The sequence below is a fragment of the Solanum tuberosum genome, unplaced genomic scaffold (genome assembly GCF_000226075.1).
Source record: "Solanum tuberosum cultivar DM 1-3 516 R44 unplaced genomic scaffold, SolTub_3.0 scf00141, whole genome shotgun sequence".
NCBI classification, from domain to species: Eukaryota; Viridiplantae; Streptophyta; class Magnoliopsida; order Solanales; family Solanaceae; genus Solanum; species Solanum tuberosum.
The window spans coordinates 54,465-75,385 of record NW_006239075.1 but is presented as its reverse complement, the minus strand read 5'-3'; the positions used below and the strand labels follow the sequence as shown (position 1 = coordinate 75,385).

The 20,921-nt window shown below is 34.2% G+C and overlaps 3 protein-coding genes across 4 annotated transcripts; all 3 read left to right on the top strand.

Moving 5' to 3' along the window:
- The first annotated feature begins 1,544 nt into the window (after positions 1 to 1,544).
- LOC102582212 (la-related protein 6A) lies at positions 1,545 to 9,071 on the top strand. Its single transcript, XM_006352900.2, has 11 exons — positions 1,545 to 1,925; positions 3,041 to 3,122; positions 3,328 to 3,422; positions 3,559 to 3,630; positions 3,715 to 3,794; positions 3,887 to 3,971; positions 4,247 to 4,294; positions 4,380 to 4,445; positions 4,540 to 4,674; positions 8,509 to 8,632; positions 8,721 to 9,071. The coding sequence occupies exons 1-11, from the start codon at positions 1,719 to 1,721 to the stop codon at positions 8,846 to 8,848; spliced, it is 1,122 nt and encodes a 373-aa protein (XP_006352962.1). The 5' UTR covers positions 1,545 to 1,718; the 3' UTR covers positions 8,849 to 9,071.
- Positions 9,072 to 11,251: 2,180 nt separating this feature from the next.
- On the top strand, positions 11,252 to 16,144 carry LOC102581883 (phospho-N-acetylmuramoyl-pentapeptide-transferase homolog). 2 transcript variants are annotated; one of them, XM_015311141.1, is made up of 8 exons: positions 11,252 to 11,607; positions 11,732 to 11,798; positions 12,474 to 12,691; positions 12,888 to 13,335; positions 13,430 to 13,494; positions 14,190 to 14,383; positions 14,595 to 14,803; positions 15,715 to 16,144. In XM_015311141.1, exons 2-8 carry the CDS (start codon positions 11,790 to 11,792, stop codon positions 15,895 to 15,897), a joined length of 1,326 nt encoding a protein of 441 aa, XP_015166627.1. In that variant the 5' UTR covers positions 11,252 to 11,607; positions 11,732 to 11,789; the 3' UTR covers positions 15,898 to 16,144. The 2 variants fall into 2 exon arrangements, with proteins under 2 accessions (XP_015166627.1, XP_006352961.1); XM_006352899.2 differs by having other exon boundaries at positions 11,724 to 11,798.
- A 907-nt stretch (positions 16,145 to 17,051) lies between these two features.
- Positions 17,052 to 19,692, top strand: LOC102581547 (40S ribosomal protein S14-2-like). The gene is made up of 6 exons (NM_001287966.1): positions 17,052 to 17,090; positions 17,870 to 17,989; positions 18,075 to 18,120; positions 18,964 to 19,049; positions 19,154 to 19,283; positions 19,414 to 19,692. Exons 1-6 carry the CDS (start codon positions 17,088 to 17,090, stop codon positions 19,479 to 19,481), a joined length of 453 nt encoding a protein of 150 aa, NP_001274895.1. The 5' UTR covers positions 17,052 to 17,087; the 3' UTR covers positions 19,482 to 19,692.
- Positions 19,693 to 20,921: the final 1,229 nt, after the last annotated feature.

The window sequence follows — 20,921 nt, the reverse complement described above, 5'->3', positions numbered from 1 at the left end:
CCCTACTACCCCCCCTCCCCCCTAAAAAAATATATTTTTTAAAAAAATTCTTATAAAAAATAATAAATTTTTAAAAGTTTATTTTACCAGCCCGACCACTCTTTTTATTTTATTTTATGAATTAACATTTTTTACCTATTTTATCCATTTAATTATCCACTTTTAAATGGGTATATAGATAACTGTGAGTGGATAACCCATATAAATTACCTATTCTGCCATTTTTAGGATAACTTATTTTTTTACCAAGGGAGTTCATAAAGAGTTCTAAATAATAGCGAACAAAAATATTACTCTCTCTTTGATTTGACTCAATTATTAAGAAAATAACTACTATTGTTATTGGTATTTTACCAAGCTATTCCTATTAAATAATATTTAGTATTAGCATTTGAAAAATGATTTATAGAATAAATATTTAATACTGAGTGTAAGACAAGAAAAAATAATATTTTTTTGTATATATTAAAAGTGATAAGTTAAAATAAACGGAAGGAGTAGATGATTATGTGGCATGTTGAAACCTACCTCACTAGTCACTACCTCGGTATCAATACGATAATTATGCACCGACGTCGTATGCAAATTATGAAAAGTAATTTGAAAAGAATTTATATGAAACACTTGAAATATGAAAAGTAAGTACTATCAATATTGTAGGTTATAAGAAATGTAATCATTGCGTAATGTAACTTGAGATGGAAAAGGTTTAGCATTTGTGCAAAGATAAGTTATATAAAAATTAATATCGTACAAATTATAATGTAGAAATTAACAATGTGCGGTAATAATTAGTAATTCAGAAATAGTAATGCATGCTATGTTTTCCTTTTTAACCATTTGGGAAAATAATTGTTTTAACATACTAAGGTGATTTTGATCATTTTAGTTATTTTTGTTTTACTTTTCATTATAGTTTAAATTAACATTCATAGATTTTCTACATAATTTATGAGTATATATATTTTCTTTGTTTCATATTAAGTGTTCACTTTTTTTTAAACCTCTTTAAAAAATTATAAATAAGATTAATAGTTTTACTAATTTTCCCCTTAAAAAAATTATTTCGACACTTTACAATTCTTTTTATAGCTTAAGAAGATTAATTGTAAGGTTTAAATAAGGAAAAAAAATTAATTAATACTATTTTAATATTATAAATGAACAATTATTTTTTATAATACAGACAACTAATATAGAATATTAGTTATGTGAATGACAAAAATCACACCCATTAATTGCATTTCTAATTATGAATTTTGTGCAAGATATCAACTCCATTTAATGTTGTAGTACATTTAGTAGGAATACATTAATCAAATTATATGTTTTAAAATTACTAATAATAAATATTTCAAAAAATCATCATAAATAATTTAATTATCTTAATTTTTTTTTTTCTATAATAGAATAATTGAAAGCTGGACTAATTTGACTAAAACAGACTAAATATTATTTTGTTTTTTTGGACTAAAAATAGCACACTTTGAGTAACCAAAGGCCCTAAAAAAAATAAAAACCTTCGTCTCTATTGATCTTTCCTATATATACTTTGCCTATTTACAGTAAAACTTCTTCGAGAGATCAAGCGAAGAAGAAGAAGAAGAAGAATAAGGAGGAAGAAGAAGGGGAAAAAAAGGGAAAAAAATGATGGGTTTTTTTCTTTGACCTTTCAGTTTTCCATATCTTCTCTCTTCCCTCTCCTTAAAAAAATAAAAATGGAAGCAGACGGTGGTGGAGTACTCCCTATACCCTCTCAGACCGCTTCATTTCCGCCCCATGATGATGATCGTCCTGATTTTTCACCTGTTGGATCGCCGGAGTCTCACTTTATTGACGATCTTTCTCAGCCGTCTGATCAACTCCATGCCCAAGTCACCGCTACTGTACTCACCGATGATCTTCGTAACAAGATCGTTAAGCAGGTTCCTTTTTTAATTGTTTTTTCTTATGGGTTTGGTTTATTTCATCAATTGACGTAATGGGGTTTTTCATTCTTGGGTGAATTTTTGAGTTTTAGGGTTATATGCTAAAAAGTTAAGTTTATGAGTGAGTTAGATGATTGTGTGCAATTGGATTGGATGGGTGTTCAGAAATTTGCATAATTGTAGATATACAACAACAACATACCTAGAGTAATCCCACAAGTAGGTTTCCTGTAGATGTGGCCCAGAAATTTATCTAAGTGAAAATTTTCAATTGGATTGATTGGTTGCAATTATTGTTGTTGCTCTGTTGTTTTTGCTAAGTTAGGGTTACTGGATTAGCTGATTATTATTTAAAAGTTAGAAATGTTTCTTATATATGGTAGAAGAGGTGGAGGTATAAATGGGAATTGTTTCATATGTTCTGAGACTTCCTCATTTGATTATAGTAAACAAAATCTGATTTTGAATTTATTTCTTTATCATTGGATGTCCCTATCAAGTTCTTCCTGTGGTTCTTAATTATATGAATAGAACTTGAGAAAAAGATTTAATTTTTCAAAACTTGTTGAGATATTGTATGTTTGTTCATTTATTGTAGTTGCAACATCTTGCTGAAACTTGTAAAGGAAATTTAGTTATAGCATGATGTTTTCTGGACTTTTATGTGGTACCTGACAAAAATTTTCTGCATCTATCAGAATGGATCGCAACTGCATGATTTCACTCTTGTATTTCAGAAACCTTTTCCTTAAGTGAAGTTGTACAGACTTGGTTAATGAGCATTTGTTTCTCACATACATACTTTAGTATTCTTGTAACATAACGTTTGCTTTATACAACCTTCAGATATTAGAATTTACCTTTGATTACTCTAGTCCTTGGTATCTATAGCTTTGCTGCTCTGTCTTAGTGTCTAAATACAACAACATACCAGTGAGATCCCACAAGTGGGGTATTGGGAGGATGGGGTATACACAAACCGTACTCATACCTTGTTTTAGTGGCTAGATATTAGTAGTAAAATCTGTAGCATATAATTTTTACTACATGGCAGTTTTTGCTTCTGACCACTATCCAGTTCTCAGATTTAAAGGAAATTTTGCCTCTTGCAGGTTGAGTATTACTTCAGCGATGAAAATTTGCCTACTGACAAGTTTCTGTTGAAGTATGTGACTAGAGACAAGGAAGGATTTGGTAAGTGTTGGAGCTTATTTGTTTATGATGAGTAAGGTTCTCATACTGGCCTCATATTTCTTTCCGACTCCTTCTCTATGTTCACTTATTCTTGTAACTGTTTCAGGGGCTATATGTTTTGTATCCTCGAGTATCTCCCCTATACAGATGCACTCCACTACCTTCTTTATATCTTAAAATCTCAACTGAGTGCTCTATCTTGCAGTCCCTATGAAAGTAATTGCCTCTTTTAGAAAAGTTAAGAAGCTTACGAAGGAGACATCAATAATAGCAGCTGCACTTAGGGAATCTTCTCTGCTTGTAAGTCTAATTCTTCTTGTTGACTATAAATCTATAAATAATATTGATTTATACTCCTTTTAATCCCTTCGTCTTTATGCAAATATTCCTAGGTTATGTCTTTCATTCTCTTTGTTCTTTTTTTCTTATTCTGGAGGTTGTAAGCCGTGATGGGAGAAAGGTGAAGCGACTTCATCCTCTTCCATTAAGTGATATTAAAGATCCCAAGGTATTGCTACTTCTACTGGAACTCAATGAGTATAATCTAAACTAAAGTTTGGATGAATTTATTCTTCTACTTACCATGTTCTAGGTTTGTACTGTATTGGTGGAAAATTTACCTGAGGATCATTCAGTGAATAACCTTCGGAGCATATTTGGCCAGGCTGGAAAGTATGTTGCCTTTTCTTTTTTCATACACTATTTTCTTTTTGATCATTAAATTTTCCTGGAAACAATGGTCTGGAATTATTTTGAACTTCTAGTGTGAAGCATATTACCATTCGTGATCCACACACTGAAAGAGATCCCAGAAAATGCACAACTGCAGAGAAGCTGCTCAGTGGTAAGGTATGTAATTACAGCTTCTACGTCAGAGCATCTGTAGACCTGACTAGTGTGAAGCATGGGATGGGTCTCAAAACAGTTGACTTACATTTAGAATTTTGGTTTTCCTAGTTGTTCATGAGAAATATTATCACGTTTAGGGTCCAACTGGCCATGCTGTTTATGTTTGCATCTAACCACATTGAAGGATATATGAGAAATTTTGAAGTGGTAGGATTATATTATTTCTTCATGTATGCTATGGACATTTATTTCTTCTTCTTTCTTTCTTATTGTAGTTGCATGCTCTTGTGGAATATAACACAGTGGAAGCTGCTGAAAGAGCTGTGAGTTTGAATCAAGGTTCCTATTCATTTTGGCTGTGTCATTTCATAAAATTTGATGATGTTCCTTTTGTTGGTGGCTGTTCAGGTGACCATTTTGAATGATGAACAGGATTGGAGATTTGGCTTGCGAGTCAAGCTTCTCAAGAAAATAGTAATTTGTTTTGTCTCCTTATCTTCCTTTCCCTTTACATCGAATAATATTGTCATTGGTGTATGCTGTATAACATGTTATATTAACTCTTCAGAACAAGCCTGGCCAAAGTAAGAAAGGTTGGAGAGATCCAGATTCTGATAGGAATAACAATATCCAAGCATCTGATCTGACAGTTAATGAGGAAAACAATTCAAGTGAGCATCGTGTTGATTCACAAGACGAAGAGGTTAATCATTATTACTTTGCAATCTTTAGATTTATGTTTAAATATAGTTGTTTAGTAGTAGTATATTCGCTTTAGTGGCTAGAAAACAGAAGAGTAATGCCTACTTTATTATGGATATTTTCCAAGTTTTGATTAACATACCTTAAGAAATCTTTCTGAAAAAATGAAATACTTGGACACTGTCTTACTTGTTCTTTTATCCTTACCATTTCATGTTTTCCCGGATACAGCGTGTTGGATTTAAAATGCAGCCCTGTGGAGCCAATTTTCGTATCTGCTGCTGCATCGAGATGGTAACTTGTACTTCTACCTTTCTCTTGTACTTTCTCCATGTACTTTTTTGATCTATAGCTCTCTATCTATTATCTTGATGTCCTGATATGTATAAGTTAAAACTTAAGAATGTATAACTTAGATGTCCTGCTATGAAGAAGTTATAGCTTAGATTTTTTTGTCACAATTCCTCTGCTTTAAGCAATTTTAGAGAAATAGTTGTGAACTGAAAATTCTTCTATTAATAACTAGTATGTGCAGGCTACAGTTCTCGGTATCTAGTTTTCTTTGTTTAGGACCATCTAATTTCAATACTAATAAATAGTTCCATCTTTAAGAACAAATGATGGGGTTCTTCAAATCTCACACTTATCCCTACATGGGTATACAAGTCCCTAACAAGATTAAAAAAATTTCTTGGGCATGCAATCATGGCTTCAATGTCCATGTTATAGGAGGCAATCATGAATTGTTGTTGTAGAAAGCAGAGGAGAAAGAGAATGTCAATGCACACGAATCATATAAATTGACCAGATTTGAAGGTTTGTCTCACGTCTGGAGCCTAGATTCTCGGTGTGGCTGGCACCTGATGCCATTGCTGGCCTAGATTCTCAACTACATATCTGGGGATGCCACTGGGTAACAACTACAAAGAACTAGAAATATAGGATGTAATTGTGGAGAAGACTGAGAAAAAGTTAGCCACCTGGAAGACACAATACCTATCTCTGGGAGGAAGAATAACAATGATCAATTCTGTCTTAGATGCTCTCCCTACTTATGTTATGTCTATCTTCCCCTTACCTGCAAAGGTGGAAGATAGATTAGATAAACTAAGGAGAGATTTTCTTTGGTTGGGCAACAAGGAAGGAAAGGGCATTCACTTGGTCAAATGGCAAACTGCCCAACTAAGCAAGAAATCAGGAGGCCTTGGCATTAAGAATCTAGGTCTGCAAAATAGGTGCTTACTGTCAAAATGGCTATGGAGGTTTGGTAAAGAGGGGCAGGCTCTGTGGAAGGATGTTATTGTTAGCAAGTATGGACAAACTGATTCATGGACATCCAACACTGTGACCAGCACCTATGGGGTCTCAGTTTGGAGGTCTATCAGAAATTTGTGGCCAAAACTAGCGAGGAACATATGCTACAAGGTGGGTGAGGGGACTAGGATCCTTTTTTGGAAAGACAAGTGGATAGGACAGAACTCCCTCATGGAGGACTTTGCAGATTTGTACTCTCTTTGCGACAACCCTGGAGCATCTATTGCTGAGATGTGGTCTCAGCAAGGGTGGAATATAACCCTTAGGAGGCTCTTAAATGACTGGGAGGTGGATAGAGTAGCCAATTTACTGCAAAGGTTGGAAGATTTTCCGGGACTCAACACTAATCCTGATGCAATCAGATGGAAACATGATAGGGATGGGGAATTTTCTGTTGGAAGAATGTACAAAAGAGACCTGGCAACACACCCGGGGGGCATTTTTGGACCTTGGAAACAAATTTGGAAATCCAACACCCCAACCAAGATAAAGTGTTTCACATGGTTAGTGTGCAGAAGAGCATGTCTGACTCAGGAGAGACTGAAAAAAAGAGGATTTCAGATTGTTTCTAGGTGCTTCTTTTGCCATGAGAAGGAGGAAACAAACAATCATTTGTTCCTTCACTGTAGAGTGACTTCCCAGATATGGTATATGCTTCAAAGCATTATTCAAGATCCTTGGGTGGTGCCTGAGCATACTGCTGACCTACTAAACTGTTGGATGAGAAGAGGGGGGAGTAAAACACAGAAAAAATGGTGGAATCTAGTTCCATCTTGCATATGGTGGTCAATTTGGAAGGAAAGAAAAAATAGGTGCTTTAAGAATATTACTAACCCAATGCAGAAAGTTAAAGAAAACTGCATTAATACTCTATATTTTTGGTGTAAAGAAGAGGGTATAGATGAAGTAGATCAGTTAGTAGATTTCATAGGCTCTTTGTAATCATGACTATTTGGCCTTTGAATGTTTTTTTGTTTGGTTGCCAGCATACCCTCATTGCTGATGAATACAACTTTACCATTCTCAAAAAAAAGAAATAGGGTGAAGTGGAAAACAAAAGAAGAAAAAAGTTGATAAAAACTGATGGATGGAAGTCAGGAAGTTGTTGAAAGTCGATAAAATAATTAAAGAGCCAGCTTGTATGCTGTTATGGCTGGAACAGAATTCAAAATTTCTTTCTCCCCAAGAGAAAATATTCTCAATCATTTTCCATACCTTCACACATGGCAACTGGCACATACAGAATCCACCTCATTTTGGACACACTTTCCATGAAAGTTAACTCCACCCTTGCTCTTTTCAAAGATTATTCCTAGGGAGCTCACCAAAAAGCATATTTCAGTAACACTCTATCTCCCTCAATCATTATCACGCCTTGAAACCACAGAATCCCAAAATCATCTCCTCACTCCACCAGTGCACTCCCTTCTTCCCCATTTTCTCACTATTCCCTCTTTCATCAATGAAACAAAATTCATTATTCATCTCATCAACTTGTACATCACTCACATCCATTATAGAAAATCCCACTAACACCTCTCACTCTTCTTGTTTCTTACACTATTTTCATTCACAAAATACTTGACCAAAATTTTAGTCTGTAAAATCCAAAAAAGTGCCCAGCAGGAAATGTCACAACTGACATAACCAAAAGCTTTATCCTCTCCATTTTTCGGTTCAATCAACGTCTATGGTTCTTTTCTGATTCCTCATCAAAGCCTTATAAAGGTTTGAGAGAGAAAAAGGTTGGATTGAGTTGAAAATTTTATGTCATGGCTTGGGAAGTTTTTCTAAAAAAAGAACATTAAAGATCTCTGAATTTCAGGGCACAGTTTTATGCTGAAAAAAAGTGAGGGAAATAATAATGGGGAACAAAGGAAAGTAGGTCTAAATAACACTTGCAATGCTTTTACAAACCCCTTGTCTATCAAGTCACCACACTGGGTGGTGTGAGACGCATTTTGAGAAAGTACTGTGTCTGGGGAGATATTAGGTGCAAAGTTTTAAGTGTTATTTTGATAATTCGGATCAAGAGGGGAAGTTGTGTATTCTCCCAAAATGTCTTCTTTCACACGAGACACGTCTGCCAAATGGATTTAGGGTGGTTATTCTTAAAAACAAAGTATGAAAAGGTGAACAAAGAGTTAAGATGTTCAAACTAGTTTGATTAGGAAAGGAGTGACATAGTCATCGTTAAGCAAAAAGGTTCAAACAGTACCTTGTTGTTTACTCCCTCTTTATAGTTCGTGGTATGGTTATCCACCAATCACTCTATTGGCAGTCCAGTTTCTTTCATTGTGCCATTTGTCAAACCAATCAGCTTTTTACTCGTTCTTGAACTGTCTTCTTATGTTGTACACTTGACAAATAATTGTCTAGCTGCCATGTTCACTTATAGCAATAGTAAAATTCTGCAGTTCATGGTTTCTTAAGGATCAATAAAAGCGAAATTTCAGGATTAGTAGAGTACATTTTCAATATCTCTTGCATATTGTTGATATATGTAATTTTTGCACTTCAGGAGGGTGACCATCTATTGAAGGAGACCATTGGGGAGCATGCACAAAAGGAGAAAAATGGGACCAGGGTGCCAACCAGAAGTCGAGGCCGTGGAAGGAGAAACAAGCGTGGCACAAATGGACATGGTAAGATTTCCAAGGACACTATGCTTGTTCTCTCTCTTGCTGCTCCTTATTCTCTTGAATTTAATGATATTTGTTTAAACATCACCAGGCCATGGAGCTACTTCTTCCACTCATTTGGTTGAACCATCAAAACCTCCTCCTGGTCCAAGAATGCCTGATGGAACCAGAGGATTTGCTATGGGAAGAGGCCGACCTCTTTCTTCATCTCCAAGCTAATGATGTTTTGTTAAATGTGTCTTACTGCAAATATAATCTATGTTTTGAGGATTGTGTTGCTATGTATTCAATGTGAAAAATGCTTGGATGATGAATTTCAATGGTTAGTGCTTCGAATTTGCAAATGTACTCCTGTGTTATAGAATTGTGGGTTCCTGGAGACAGAGGTATATAACATTGTACTTTTGTGCCATTATGTTATTAAAGACTAATTTTGTGCCAATTTTGCCATCATTGGTTTGTCCAGTTGATTCAACGTCTAATGTGGTGTTTCCTAAATTTGCACTGTGGTAAGGTGATTTATTAAAATTACTTTGATACACTCAATCCAATTTTCTGAACATAACACCTTACTGATTCCTTTGTAGTGATGCAGGAGAAGAATACCTTCAAAATTCAGTCTTTAAAGAACTCATTTTTACTTGGATGAAAAGGCTCTAAAATGTCACCCATAATGGAAACTTCATTATTAAAATGCTTGCCAGTTTCTTTATGCATCTGTCCTATCTGACTTAGCAATGCTCTATTGCAATGTCTTTTTTTTTTTTAATCTAATAGAAGAGGAAGACTTGCAAACATAAATTGTAATCAAATCTTCTCCTTGATTGCTCTATTAGTATGCTGGCTGGATAGTAGTTTAGAGGAGATAATATGACAACACTTTTATGTGTACCAAGCACCACCAATGGGTTTGAAGATGGTTATACTTTCTGAGGTCTCAGGTTCGAGCGTGAGAAGAACAAATTTATTGATAGAAAATGGCTTACTCCTTGAGGGGCAGTGGGGATATTTGAGAAAGTCGGGCTGATCGGTGTTTTTTATTGAATTAGTGTATGCCAATGTGCTAAAAATGACCTTTTAAAACTTCTTCGAGGATCAATTATGATTCTTCTTTCTATCAAAATAAATTGAATTTCAAAGTACACTACCCTTCTTTACTTGTGCAGAATTAGTTGTCCCTTCTTTTAAAACTTCTTCTTCGAGGATCAATTCTGATTCTTCTTTTCTATCAAAATAAATTGAATTCCAAAGTACGCCACCCTTCTTTACTTGCGAAGAATTAGTTGTCTCTTCTTTTGCATAGGTCATGGTGAGCACTAACCAATGACATGTATATCAGAGACGTTTCAAATGGTTTTAAGATTGTTTTTTTTGTTTTAAAAATGGTTTATGATAATTTCAATCTGAACTTTCTTTTTAATTTGTTTTACAAATTGACATTCCTATATTTATAACTAATGTATTTTTCGTTTAATATCAAGAACTTATTGTCATAAAAATATCATAACTTTTGTGAGGATCATAATTTTTTTCAAAAAAATTTCATGTCTAGTCGACTTCACATAAAATTGACAGGGAAAGAGTAACAATCAATAACTTCTAATTATTCATGAAAAAACAAAATCTGTAATTTGCCGTCCAGAAAAAAAGAAAAAAAAACAGTTATCCAACATCTATTTTCACACCACACCAAAACAAAACCATCCCATGAGAAAAATATATTCCGTTGCTTAGTTACTTGAACTTTTAATTTATTGATTTATTACTGAAGGTCAATATTCTATTTTATAATCGTTTTCCCTCATTTTCTCTAGTTAAATTTTAACCTTGTTCGTAAGATCATCTCTAACCTTATTTGGTATAAAATTTGGTGTTTTTGAGCTCCAACCCAACACCAAAATTTTACACCATTTTGGTGTGTGAATAGTGTTACACCAAATTTGGTGTAACACTATTCATCACACCAATTCACTTTATTATATATTTTAATATTATTTCATTATACAAAACTTTTAATTAAACATTATATAAATTGTATGTTTTAATTAAATCACTTATATATTTAATTATTTTTTATGTAATATTTTTATAATATTAATTTTAGATATAAAAGTTAAATTTTTTTACAAATTAATTTTTCTATATATGACATTTAATAAAAATAAATTTATGTTAATTCTACTATTAATTATAATTGGATATAACTACAATTAACCTTCACAAAATTTTTAAAATGCAAACATATAAATTATTAAACAAATAATACAATGCTAGCAATTTATATTATTTAAAAAATTATGGATTAAAATTATTTTATACGAATTTAAAAGAAAATAATATGAATTATATATGGTGAATGTTTTAGAAAGAATTTGTCTTATGAAATAAGAAAATATTCTTTTTCAGTGCAAAATATGATATTGTGGATTGGAGTTAATTTACACTAAAATAATGCTAACACCAATTTTGATGTAAAATTTGATGTTTGGATTGGAGATGCGTTTTAAGGCTCAACGCCCACCCAATTATTTTTATAAAACAAAAAAAAACATCCCATTTTTTATTCGTTTCTTACGCGCATTAATGGCGCGTTACACACCACACTCCGTAAAGATTTTCTTCCGTGGAATTCGAAGTCAGGTGGAGGATTTATTTTTTCCCTCTTTAGCCATTGTTCTTTTGAACTCAGTATATTCCCTTTTTCTTCTCTCTTTCTGCAAAACCAAACCAATTTTTCATACCTATGTTTGTTTAATGGAGTTGATGTTCATGTAAATCGGATAATCCTTTTGATTTTACACCTTTGAAAAATGTTAGTCATGCGATCTCACAAATCTTGTGCTTCAAATTTGGATTTGAATTCTGATTTCTATCGACTTGGGGTTTCTCAATTTCGAAAAGGGTCTCTGAATCCGAAATTTCAGCGTTTATTGATCAACTTTCATCATCTCCGATTAAGCTCTCATTTTCCTTTGAAGGTAATATTGTGAATAGTCTTTGCAAAATTCTATACTGTTTTCGTACCTTTCAAGTGGGTTATTGATTAAATTGACTTTTTTTCTTTGTTTTACGTTGCAATTTGTTTCTGATAAAGATCTGTAGATCAAGTGCTAGGCGTTATGGGTTCTGTTTGCCTCCTAGGCTTCTTCAAGTTCGAGCAATGGATGATGTAATTCTTCGCTCCTTTTTTTTTTGTTATTTCTATTTTGTATCGCTGCTCTTTTCACTTAATCTATGAGAAGATAGACCAATGTCTGATTTTTTTTTTACCAATTTTGGACATACTTATTAGTTTATGTTCCATTTGGTAGGATGTAGAATTTCATCATCGGAAAATGTTGTTTCATGAAAACGTTTTTACCTAAGAAACTAAAGTTTTTAAGTCATTTCTGTCTATACATTACGTCGGTGAAATATCATATTGGTGGAGGGAGGAAAGGTGTGAGGATGATTACTAGTAGCAAGGAATGAAAATATTGTTTCATGTTGATTGGAGCAAGTGCTATGAAGTGTGAAGAGCAGAGTAGATAGTGACAAAAAGAGAAGTAGTTTGTCTTAGGAAACTATTTAGCTCAAGAAAAACCTTTCAAAAAATTCATCCACCAAAACAATGCCCAATTGGAGTTCTTCTTTGATGGGAAATATCAGGATTCTAATTGCTAAGACAGATTGAAGTGGGACCTTTCAAGTGACTGCTAAATATATGTTTAGGCAACAGGAAAGAGGTGTACAAGAATGAAGATAAATGAGACAATATTCTATAACGATTTCCCCCTGCTGCCATGGAACAAACCTAATACTAGTTCGTTCAGTGTGATATGTCTTTTTCTTTTTTCTTATGTAGGATGTTGGGGTTTCTTCATTTCATGACTGGGGAGATAATAATGGAGCAATCGAATATAGGTTCTCATCGAGTGAAGGTGAAGACAGTGATGGAGATATTTTACTACAGCCAATCACGGATGTTGATTTGCCTACCTCCAAGGAGCAGTTTTATTCTGCTGACGACTCTGTAACAACTCGCCAGCTAACAATGCTTGGCAGAGCGTACAAGAGAAAAAGGTAAATCTACTTGTACCAGTATAACTGGTACCTATATATCTTTATACCTGTTCAATGTGCCTTATACTTTGCTGCTATAAAATTATTGGACTGATGAACTTAAAGAAATGAAGATTGTCTGTTTAGAATTACTCTGGGGAGGTTGTTTTTGTTAATTTCTCCATTCTCTAAGTGCCTTTCAAACCCATATATGCAGGATAAAATATGGCATTCTAAACAACATAGGTCTCATAATGTTCTCGACGGTGCTTCTGTCTCTTGTGGATTGTTGTGCATGGAAAATTGTTAGATTGCCCCTGGCTCCACTTTACCTGATGCGTCCCTTTCTCATCTCCGCAGTGGCAGTGTCTTGTGTAGGTTATGTCTGTGTCCCTTTATTTCGTAGTTTGAAACTCCACTCTGTAATCAGGAAGGAGGGGCCTGCTCGGCACTCTAGTAAGAAGGGAACTGCTACAATGGGTGGATTGTATTTTATTCCAATTGGAGTAATTGTTGCTGAAATTATTGTTGGGTTTTCTTCTCTGGAAGTTCTTGGAGCTTCTGCAGCAACTTTAACTTTTGCAGCAATTGGATTACTTGATGATTTGATAAGTATGAGGAATAATAATGTTGGCTTATCCGCTCGATTTCGAATCATGTCGGAGGTGAGCCTTTTTTCCTTTTTTTTTGTACTTTCGGCAAATCATACTTTTGCTTCTTGTTTCTCTGGAGTTGACGGTACTCCTCTCTGGCACACAGGTAGCTGCTGGGACATTTTTCTCCTTTTGGCTGTATGCATCAGACATATCGTCACCCTACAGCATGTATACATTCTTGTAACTAATTTCATCAACCTTTTTATGATGGTAACTCACAAATCTATCTTATATTAACAACTAGTTTTTCTTATTCAGTACATCAACAAAATTTAAGTTCATGTTTTCTCAGTCTTCAAATTGATGTTTCTAAATGAACTGGATTCATCCCTAGTTTGGCTTTGGTCCTAACAAATTTGTATCCTGAATTTTCTAATTGGTCAATGCCGCATTTTGAATTTTGTAGCATTCCGTAATTGGATTAAAAACTCTCTAACTTAAGGTTGCGACTAACTCAGGGGGATATAAGAATGACAGGAGTTACCTAACCAAAAAAAAGGATGACAGGAATTACTGATCTTGATAACTTCCTAGCAGCATATACAAATGCTGGATGTTTTAGATACAACACTAATCTTCATTCTTTTTGATAGATCAGTTTCTTGCACATCTTCTGAATAATTACAGTTCGAGTGTTGAATACAAAAATAAGAACGAATATAGAATGCAAAGCCTATGAACCCTTGTTTGAATCTTAGAGTTCACTTGGATATTCTGCTACTGAAGATGCAAACATGCTTCCTGTAGGGTGTATATAGTGACAGAAACCTGTTCTTTCTCAGCTAGTTATTAAATCCAATGTGGTATATGCATAAAAAATGGTTCTGTATCGCTTAAGGTTCATATCTTCTGTGTGCATGCAGGAAAACAGTGGTTCCCCTACCCGCGCCTCTTGGGCTTATATGCCTTGGAAGACTCTATCCTTTTTTAACTTCGTTTTGCTTTGCTTCCATGGCTAATGGAATTAATCTTACTGATGGTCTCGACGGATTGGCTGGAGGAACAGCCACATTGGCATTCATTGCCATGTCTATTGCAGTGCTTCCTATATGTTCTGGTCAGTGTGTGAACTATTGATCCTTGTGGTGTTTATTGCAATTCAAGTGTACTGACTACATTGTCTTACTTAGTTCAATATTGTTCATGAAAATTTTTGTGATGAAAAAAGTTGATTTCATTTTAATTTCCTAGAGAAGCAGTGTCTTGAAACTTGCATTTTCTGAATGTTCATGATTCTTTCTGAGTATGGGTTTCTGCATCCAAAACAGAGCTTTCCATATTTGGAGCATCTATGGCAGGAGCCTGTGCAGGATTTCTTCTGCACAACCGGTACAGAGCATCAATTTTTATGGGTGATACAGGAGCTTTAGCCTTGGGGGGTGCACTGGCTTCTATGGCTGCTTGTACAGGGATGTTCTTTCCATTGTTCATTTCATCTGGTGTTTTTGTCCTGGAAGCACTATCAGTTATACTGCAGGTAACTTGTTAACTTTACCCATGGATAATTCTCTTTCTCAAAAATTCTGGATGATTATCAGTTTGTTTGCAAATATGATATTCTTAGAATTTCTCATTCTGGTATCTTTATCCTTTGCTTTGGTATGCGTTACTTGAGCCGAGGGTCTTTTGGAAACAACTGATCTACCCCCACGAGGTAGGGGTAAGGTCTGCATACACTGTATCCTCCGCTGACCCCACGCATGGGATTATACTGTGTATGTTGTTGTTGGTAACTTTATCCTCTCTGGATTTCTTGTTCGAAGTTTGCAATCTAGAGATGCTTCTATAGTCTACTTGTGTTAGTGTTTGAGAATTTGGAAGAGGAATTCATTGCTCTCTTTAGCCCCTTTCATTTTTATTTTGAACTTTTATTACTGTGGTCAGTTCCCCTTCCCTCTCTAGTCTCTATCAACCTACCTACCTAGCAATGCAACTTAGGCTTCTTACATTGGTTTCTCTTTCCCTTGCTTTCTCCTCATCGTCCATGTGTGTACTGCTCTTTAGAAATATAGTCATGGAGGGAATTAAGGAGAAACAAATGTGTTTTCCATAGTTTGAGAAGTTTGCATCACTCTACTTGAATTTGCTTCCTTATTGCTTTACGAATCTTTCACTGTGCAAATGTAATTAACTAATCAAGCTGGCTTCTCCACTCTCATAAGAAGGTTGCTTCGGATGGTCCTTGTTCTTGGACCTGAGATGAGGTTGAGTTTTTGCTGTTTCTATAAGCTTGGCATATATGTGAAAATGAAATTAATGTCTACTTCATATACAAACTCTGCACCTTGATTGTCCTCACCTATTACTTAACAATGTTGTATCGAATTATCTCCACTGATATGTTTGCACTTTTTAGATTCAACTGACACAGACTTACCTGTGTCTCAGGTTTCCTTCTTCAAGACAACAAAACATTTCCTAGGAAGTGGACACCGCTTGTTTCGAATGGCACCATTACATCACCACCTTGAATTATGTGGAGTAAAAGAACCTGTCATTGTTGCTGGTGCATATGTTTTTTCTAGCATTTTAGCCTTGACTGCTGGATATGTGGGACTGACTTCAGTATAAATTCAAGTCATGGAGCATATTGGGTCTGCTTTTGCTATTTCTTAGTACAGTACTGCATAGTTGACAAAGTTTAAGTCACTTCCTGCAAATTTTCTCTTTTGCCTTCAAACTTAGAGAATAGATTGAAGAAGCTATTTTTTTTTTCTTATAAAAAATATATGTAGTTATTTTGGTCGACCTCTGTAACTTAACTAGCATTGAATAAGTAGTTATTATCCAAATATTTGAGAATCTTAAAATTACCCTATTACTGGCTTCTTCGTATTGCCTGTCTCAAATTTGGATAAAGGAGGAGGATTATCGAGAATCAATAAGTAATGGTATTTCTACGACTGTTTTCAAATCCGAACCCCGTCCCAAGGCCCAAGTAAAAAGAAAATTGCTTCATTAATTTTAAACTTAATATATGAGTATAATATATTTTAAACATATAGTTCTAAGACATATATTTGATACATTTATAAATGTATCCAGAAACTCATTATGATTTTATTTTAAAAAACTTATAATTGATTTGATAAAATTCAACTCAATTTTTCAAACGACCATTAATATGTATTTGATGTATCAAAGATGTACATTGAATCTTATCATCTTAAACATGTTAGGTAAGATGTTTGAATGAATAAAAGTTACTCATCAAACATGAAAAAATAATATTCTCTTTTAAAAACAAACTGAAAGAAATATTTTATCTGTCCACTTTTAATTATCATGTTGTGTTTTTTAAAAGTCAATTTGACTAATTTTCAAAGTTAAATTAGATTACATTAATTCGATATTTTAAACAAAAAAATTGGATAATTCAAAAACTACACGAAAAGTACTATAAATTCAAATTTCTTGCATATCAATATGATGAAAAAGTACATCGTAAAATGTGACTACCGTTTGGCTCTAAAAAAGGAAATTAAGACAATTAAAAGTGGAAAGAGGTAGAAACTAGAAAGGATAGTTTTTGAAGAAATGGTGCAATTTGGATTTTTAAAAAAGACAATGATTCAATTAAACATTATCAGAAACATGTGGGGGTTGTTTTAGAAAATTTTAGTTTTTAAGTTTGATGCTGAAACCCTAAAGCTGTCTTGCTACATATAAAGCTGCAGCTGAACCAAATCGCCTTCTCTGAATTCAACCTCCTCCGAATTGAACACCGCCGTTTCAGCAGAAGTCTCATCAGCAACAACACCATGGTAATGAAATCTATCGAATACACTAGTTTTCCTTGAATATTGTGGATGAATTTGATGTTATTTGCTGCTGTATCTTTAGGATAGCTTCAATTCAATCCACGAGTTATTGTTCTGGATTTCTGATGAAAAGATTGTACCTTTCCTAGTGAAAATCTGGTTTTCCTCTGTTATTGTTTTGATCTTGCTTAAAGACATGGTCCCCATTGTTTAATCTCTTGCTTACAACATTTAGATATCAGTAGTTTAGGACAATGATCTTTGGAATTGGAACATACCCCAGTAGACTATCTTGATACTTCACTTCGAAAAGTGATGCAAATTGGCTTCATCACATTTTAGCCATAGATAATGGTTGGATAAAGTTTTGCTCTGTAAACCAAATTGTTGAAGCTTATGACTAGTAAATTAAAGAATTTGGACAAGCTGTAGTTGGTTTAGAAGTGATGAATGAACTCTATAAGTAAGCCTTGTTGAATTGAACCTTGTAACTTAGTCAGATTGCGTATTCAGGATTTTAAGTTTATGGGTAGAGGCCAAAATCCTTTTGGCTTAGTGGGTTCTTTATTGATTATTTATACATATTTAATTAACTTTTTTAACAGAGATTTAGAGTGTTCTGCTGAACAGTTAGCGTCTATGGTGGATCTGCGCTTAATTAGATTTAGTTTTTAAAAGGAAATTATTGTTTTGCTTTGTCAAATAATGAAGGAAAGAATGGTCAGTATTAAGCTTTCTATTGTTATCTATTTTGTTGTTATGCTGATGACTTGACCTTGCAGTCGAAGAGGAGAACTAGGGAGCCAAAGGAAGAGACCGTCACTCTTGGTCCTTCTGTGAGAGAGGGAGAGCTTGTTTTCGGTGTCGCTCACATTTTTGCATCATTCAATGACACTTTCATTGTATGTGGTAACCGATGGATCCATTATTCTTTATTGTCTCATTACGTTGTCTCAAGTAGTTACATACTTTGTTTTTGGACTGCAGCACGTGACTGATTTGTCTGGACGGGAAACAATGGTTCGTATTACTGGTAAGGACTATATCTTTTCACAGAGTAGGCTTATTTAAATTTGAATATCTTGGTACTTGGCTTATATGTTGAGGGGCTGATAAATTAAGGGATCAAATTTTACATAATCTGGCTTTTACTTGCCTTTAATTCATTTAGAGTTATGGCACGCAATTGTAAGCACTGTTCTGACAACAAAAAAGCATCTGAGTGACATCTTTGCCATGTATTTGATGTATACCTTAATGCTATCAAATAATATAAGAAAATACACGTGATTAATGTGATTGCACTGGATATGTTGTATACCTTAATTCTATCCTCACCAGACATGGCAGAAAGTCAAGTTTTGGGTTTCAATGGTTGGTAGGTTGCATTGGTTTCACTTATAATTACTTTCACATTTTAACCGAGAATTGTTTAATGATGGTGCATAATGTGATTACTATGTTATAGTAGTTGACATTTGTGATGTATTCTAGGTTTGGTGTTGGTTTTTGGCTTCTACTGCTGATCTCAAGCATTATGGGCCATAGTGCTTGTGTGATGTTTATTTTGTTTAGAAATTGAATAGATATAAACTTTTGTTACCTTTGGGATTATATCTCCGGTTATGTTGAACATCACAAGTGCAATAATAATTAGGAATCACATTCAAAGATAATAGGCTATGTCTATGTTGACTTTTAGTAGTTTCTGGATTATGAGCCTGTTATGATTGTAACTATTTGAGCTCTACTTCAAACTCTGTATAGCATTTCTAAACAATTCCAAAGCTCATCTATATTCCTGCTCTTTACCCTTGTCTTTGTTATTTATTGGGAAGAGGTGTAATGAATCTCTGCTGTCACCTGTTTCTAATAGGTGGGATGAAGGTCAAAGCTGATAGGGATGAATCTTCCCCATATGCTGCTATGCTTGCTGCACAAGATGTTTCTCAGAGATGCAAGGTTGTAGCTTATATTCAGTTCTTATTTTCCCTTACCATCTACCATCAGTTGAATAATGTGTTTCATTCTGCTCACTCTTTTGGATCTTGTCTTCTTGAGTACAGGAGCTTGGCATCAATGCACTTCACATCAAGCTTCGAGCCACTGGTGGAAACAAGACCAAAACACCTGGACCTGGTGCTCAGTCTGCTCTCAGGGCTCTTGCTCGTTCAGGAATGAAAATTGGTCGTATAGGTAATGTTTAGCTTTTGTGTATCAAAAGTGAGAATTATCTGTCCATTATGTTAGTAAAACCCTTGTGAGAAACACTTAATGTGAAGTGAAATTGTAGATGGATCACATAACTTTCTAAATTATCTTGCAGAGGACGTGACTCCAATTCCTACTGATAGCACTCGCAGAAAGGGTGGTAGGAGAGGAAGAAGGCTGTAAGCTTGCTGCTTTTGTCAAGAATCAAATGCGGGTTCTTGTTGAGAATGCTGCAGGTGTTAGTTTTGATATGGACTTGAATCGTATTCATCTACTATGTAGTTCTACTGATGTTGGCCTTGCCTATAAATTTTGCTTCTTTTTCGTGGTTAAATTTGTGAAACAATTAAGAGAAATATGAATTTTAGCCTTCTATCTATTAGCTGGTTGAGAATCTATATTCCATGGTTTTCCCGTCTTGTTGGTATGCTGATTGCACTTTGTATTAGATGGGAAGGGAGGGAAAATAAGGTGCCATTGTTGTGTTTTTTGTTTTCAAAAAAATATGTAGTACGTGTAAATTCATCTCCTTTGCTAACTAATTGTTCTACCTAACACTTGATTTATATTCCAACTGTCACTATAACACACACATTTCTTAATTTGCATTATGTACGCATTAAAAACCCAAAATTTTAGTGTGGGGGGCCAAAATTTGTGTCTCTATCCTCGCACAGGCCGTCCAAGAAACTTAGCCAACCTCCGTTTTCAATGAAATTTTTAGGTTATTTTTCACATGTCATGTTTGAGATTAACGCAAAAATCAAGTGTGACACCTTTAGTTACGGAGTCTAAATGAAAATTTGATAAGTTTATGACACTATAAATATTCAACCCGATTTCTATAAATACTCATGGTTTACAAAGCCAAACAGATTTAAGTAAAACACTTGAAACGAGAACACATTGGAGAACTAATGTATGTAAAAAAATAAACCAAATTTAACTATTTTTGACAAGGCACTTGGATTAACTCAAAAACGTTTAAAAAATGGAGTAATAATTTTAAAAAATGTTAAAATAAAATTAAAAAAGATGGGTAAAGTTAAGTAGGCGTTTGGCCATGCGATACCATATCACGATACGGTATCATGAGATGGAATCAACGTTTGGACATGCGATTTTACGTTGATTCCATCTCATGATACCATATTCTCCAAAAACCATGATATGGAATTATATGGTGATTCCATATCATGATTTGAGATATTTTAATACAATAATCGATCTATGAGTTTATATTTTGTTAAAACAACCCCACATTTATATCTTCTAACCATTTGTTTCATATGTAAATAAAATTTATAATCACATCATTACTTTTAAAATTGTTATTCTCACCGACATAAAATTTATTATTCTCACCAACATATAGTCACTTTAACTCACACCTCACGATTGTGAAACTTTTCAATATTCACTTGAAACAATTAACCGGTGTGTTAAAATAGTTGCCGAGGCAATTAGCAAGATGACACCAACATTTATACAACCAAAAAATATGACTGGTGTACATGCCAAAATTCGACATAATACTCGATTTTGGCCTTGGTTTAAGGTAAAATTTCAATCACATTAATAAATTTATTTTATGGCCTTAATAAGTGCACATTTATATTTTAT

Bases quoted from the DNA above. Each gene is read 5' to 3' on its own strand.
- LOC102581883 (XM_006352899.2), top strand. From the start codon at position 11,440: ATGTTAGTCATGCGATCTCACAAATCTTGTGCTTCAAATTTGGATTTG. The intron at 12,692-12,887 runs GTAAATCTACTT...CCATATATGCAG, and splicing joins AGAGCGTACAAGAGAAAAAG to GATAAAATATGGCATTCTAA. The intron at 13,495-14,189 runs GTATACATTCTT...GTGTGCATGCAG, and splicing joins ATATCGTCACCCTACAGCAT to GAAAACAGTGGTTCCCCTAC.
- LOC102582212 (XM_006352900.2), top strand. From the start codon at position 1,719: ATGGAAGCAGACGGTGGTGGAGTACTCCCTATACCCTCTCAGACCGCT. The intron at 3,972-4,246 runs GTATGTAATTAC...TTCTTATTGTAG, and splicing joins AGAAGCTGCTCAGTGGTAAG to TTGCATGCTCTTGTGGAATA. The intron at 4,446-4,539 runs GTAATTTGTTTT...TTAACTCTTCAG, and splicing joins TCAAGCTTCTCAAGAAAATA to AACAAGCCTGGCCAAAGTAA.
- LOC102581547 (NM_001287966.1), top strand. The intron at 17,990-18,074 runs GTATGTGGTAAC...TTTGGACTGCAG, and splicing joins CATTCAATGACACTTTCATT to CACGTGACTGATTTGTCTGG. The intron at 19,284-19,413 runs GTAATGTTTAGC...ATTATCTTGCAG, and splicing joins AATGAAAATTGGTCGTATAG to AGGACGTGACTCCAATTCCT.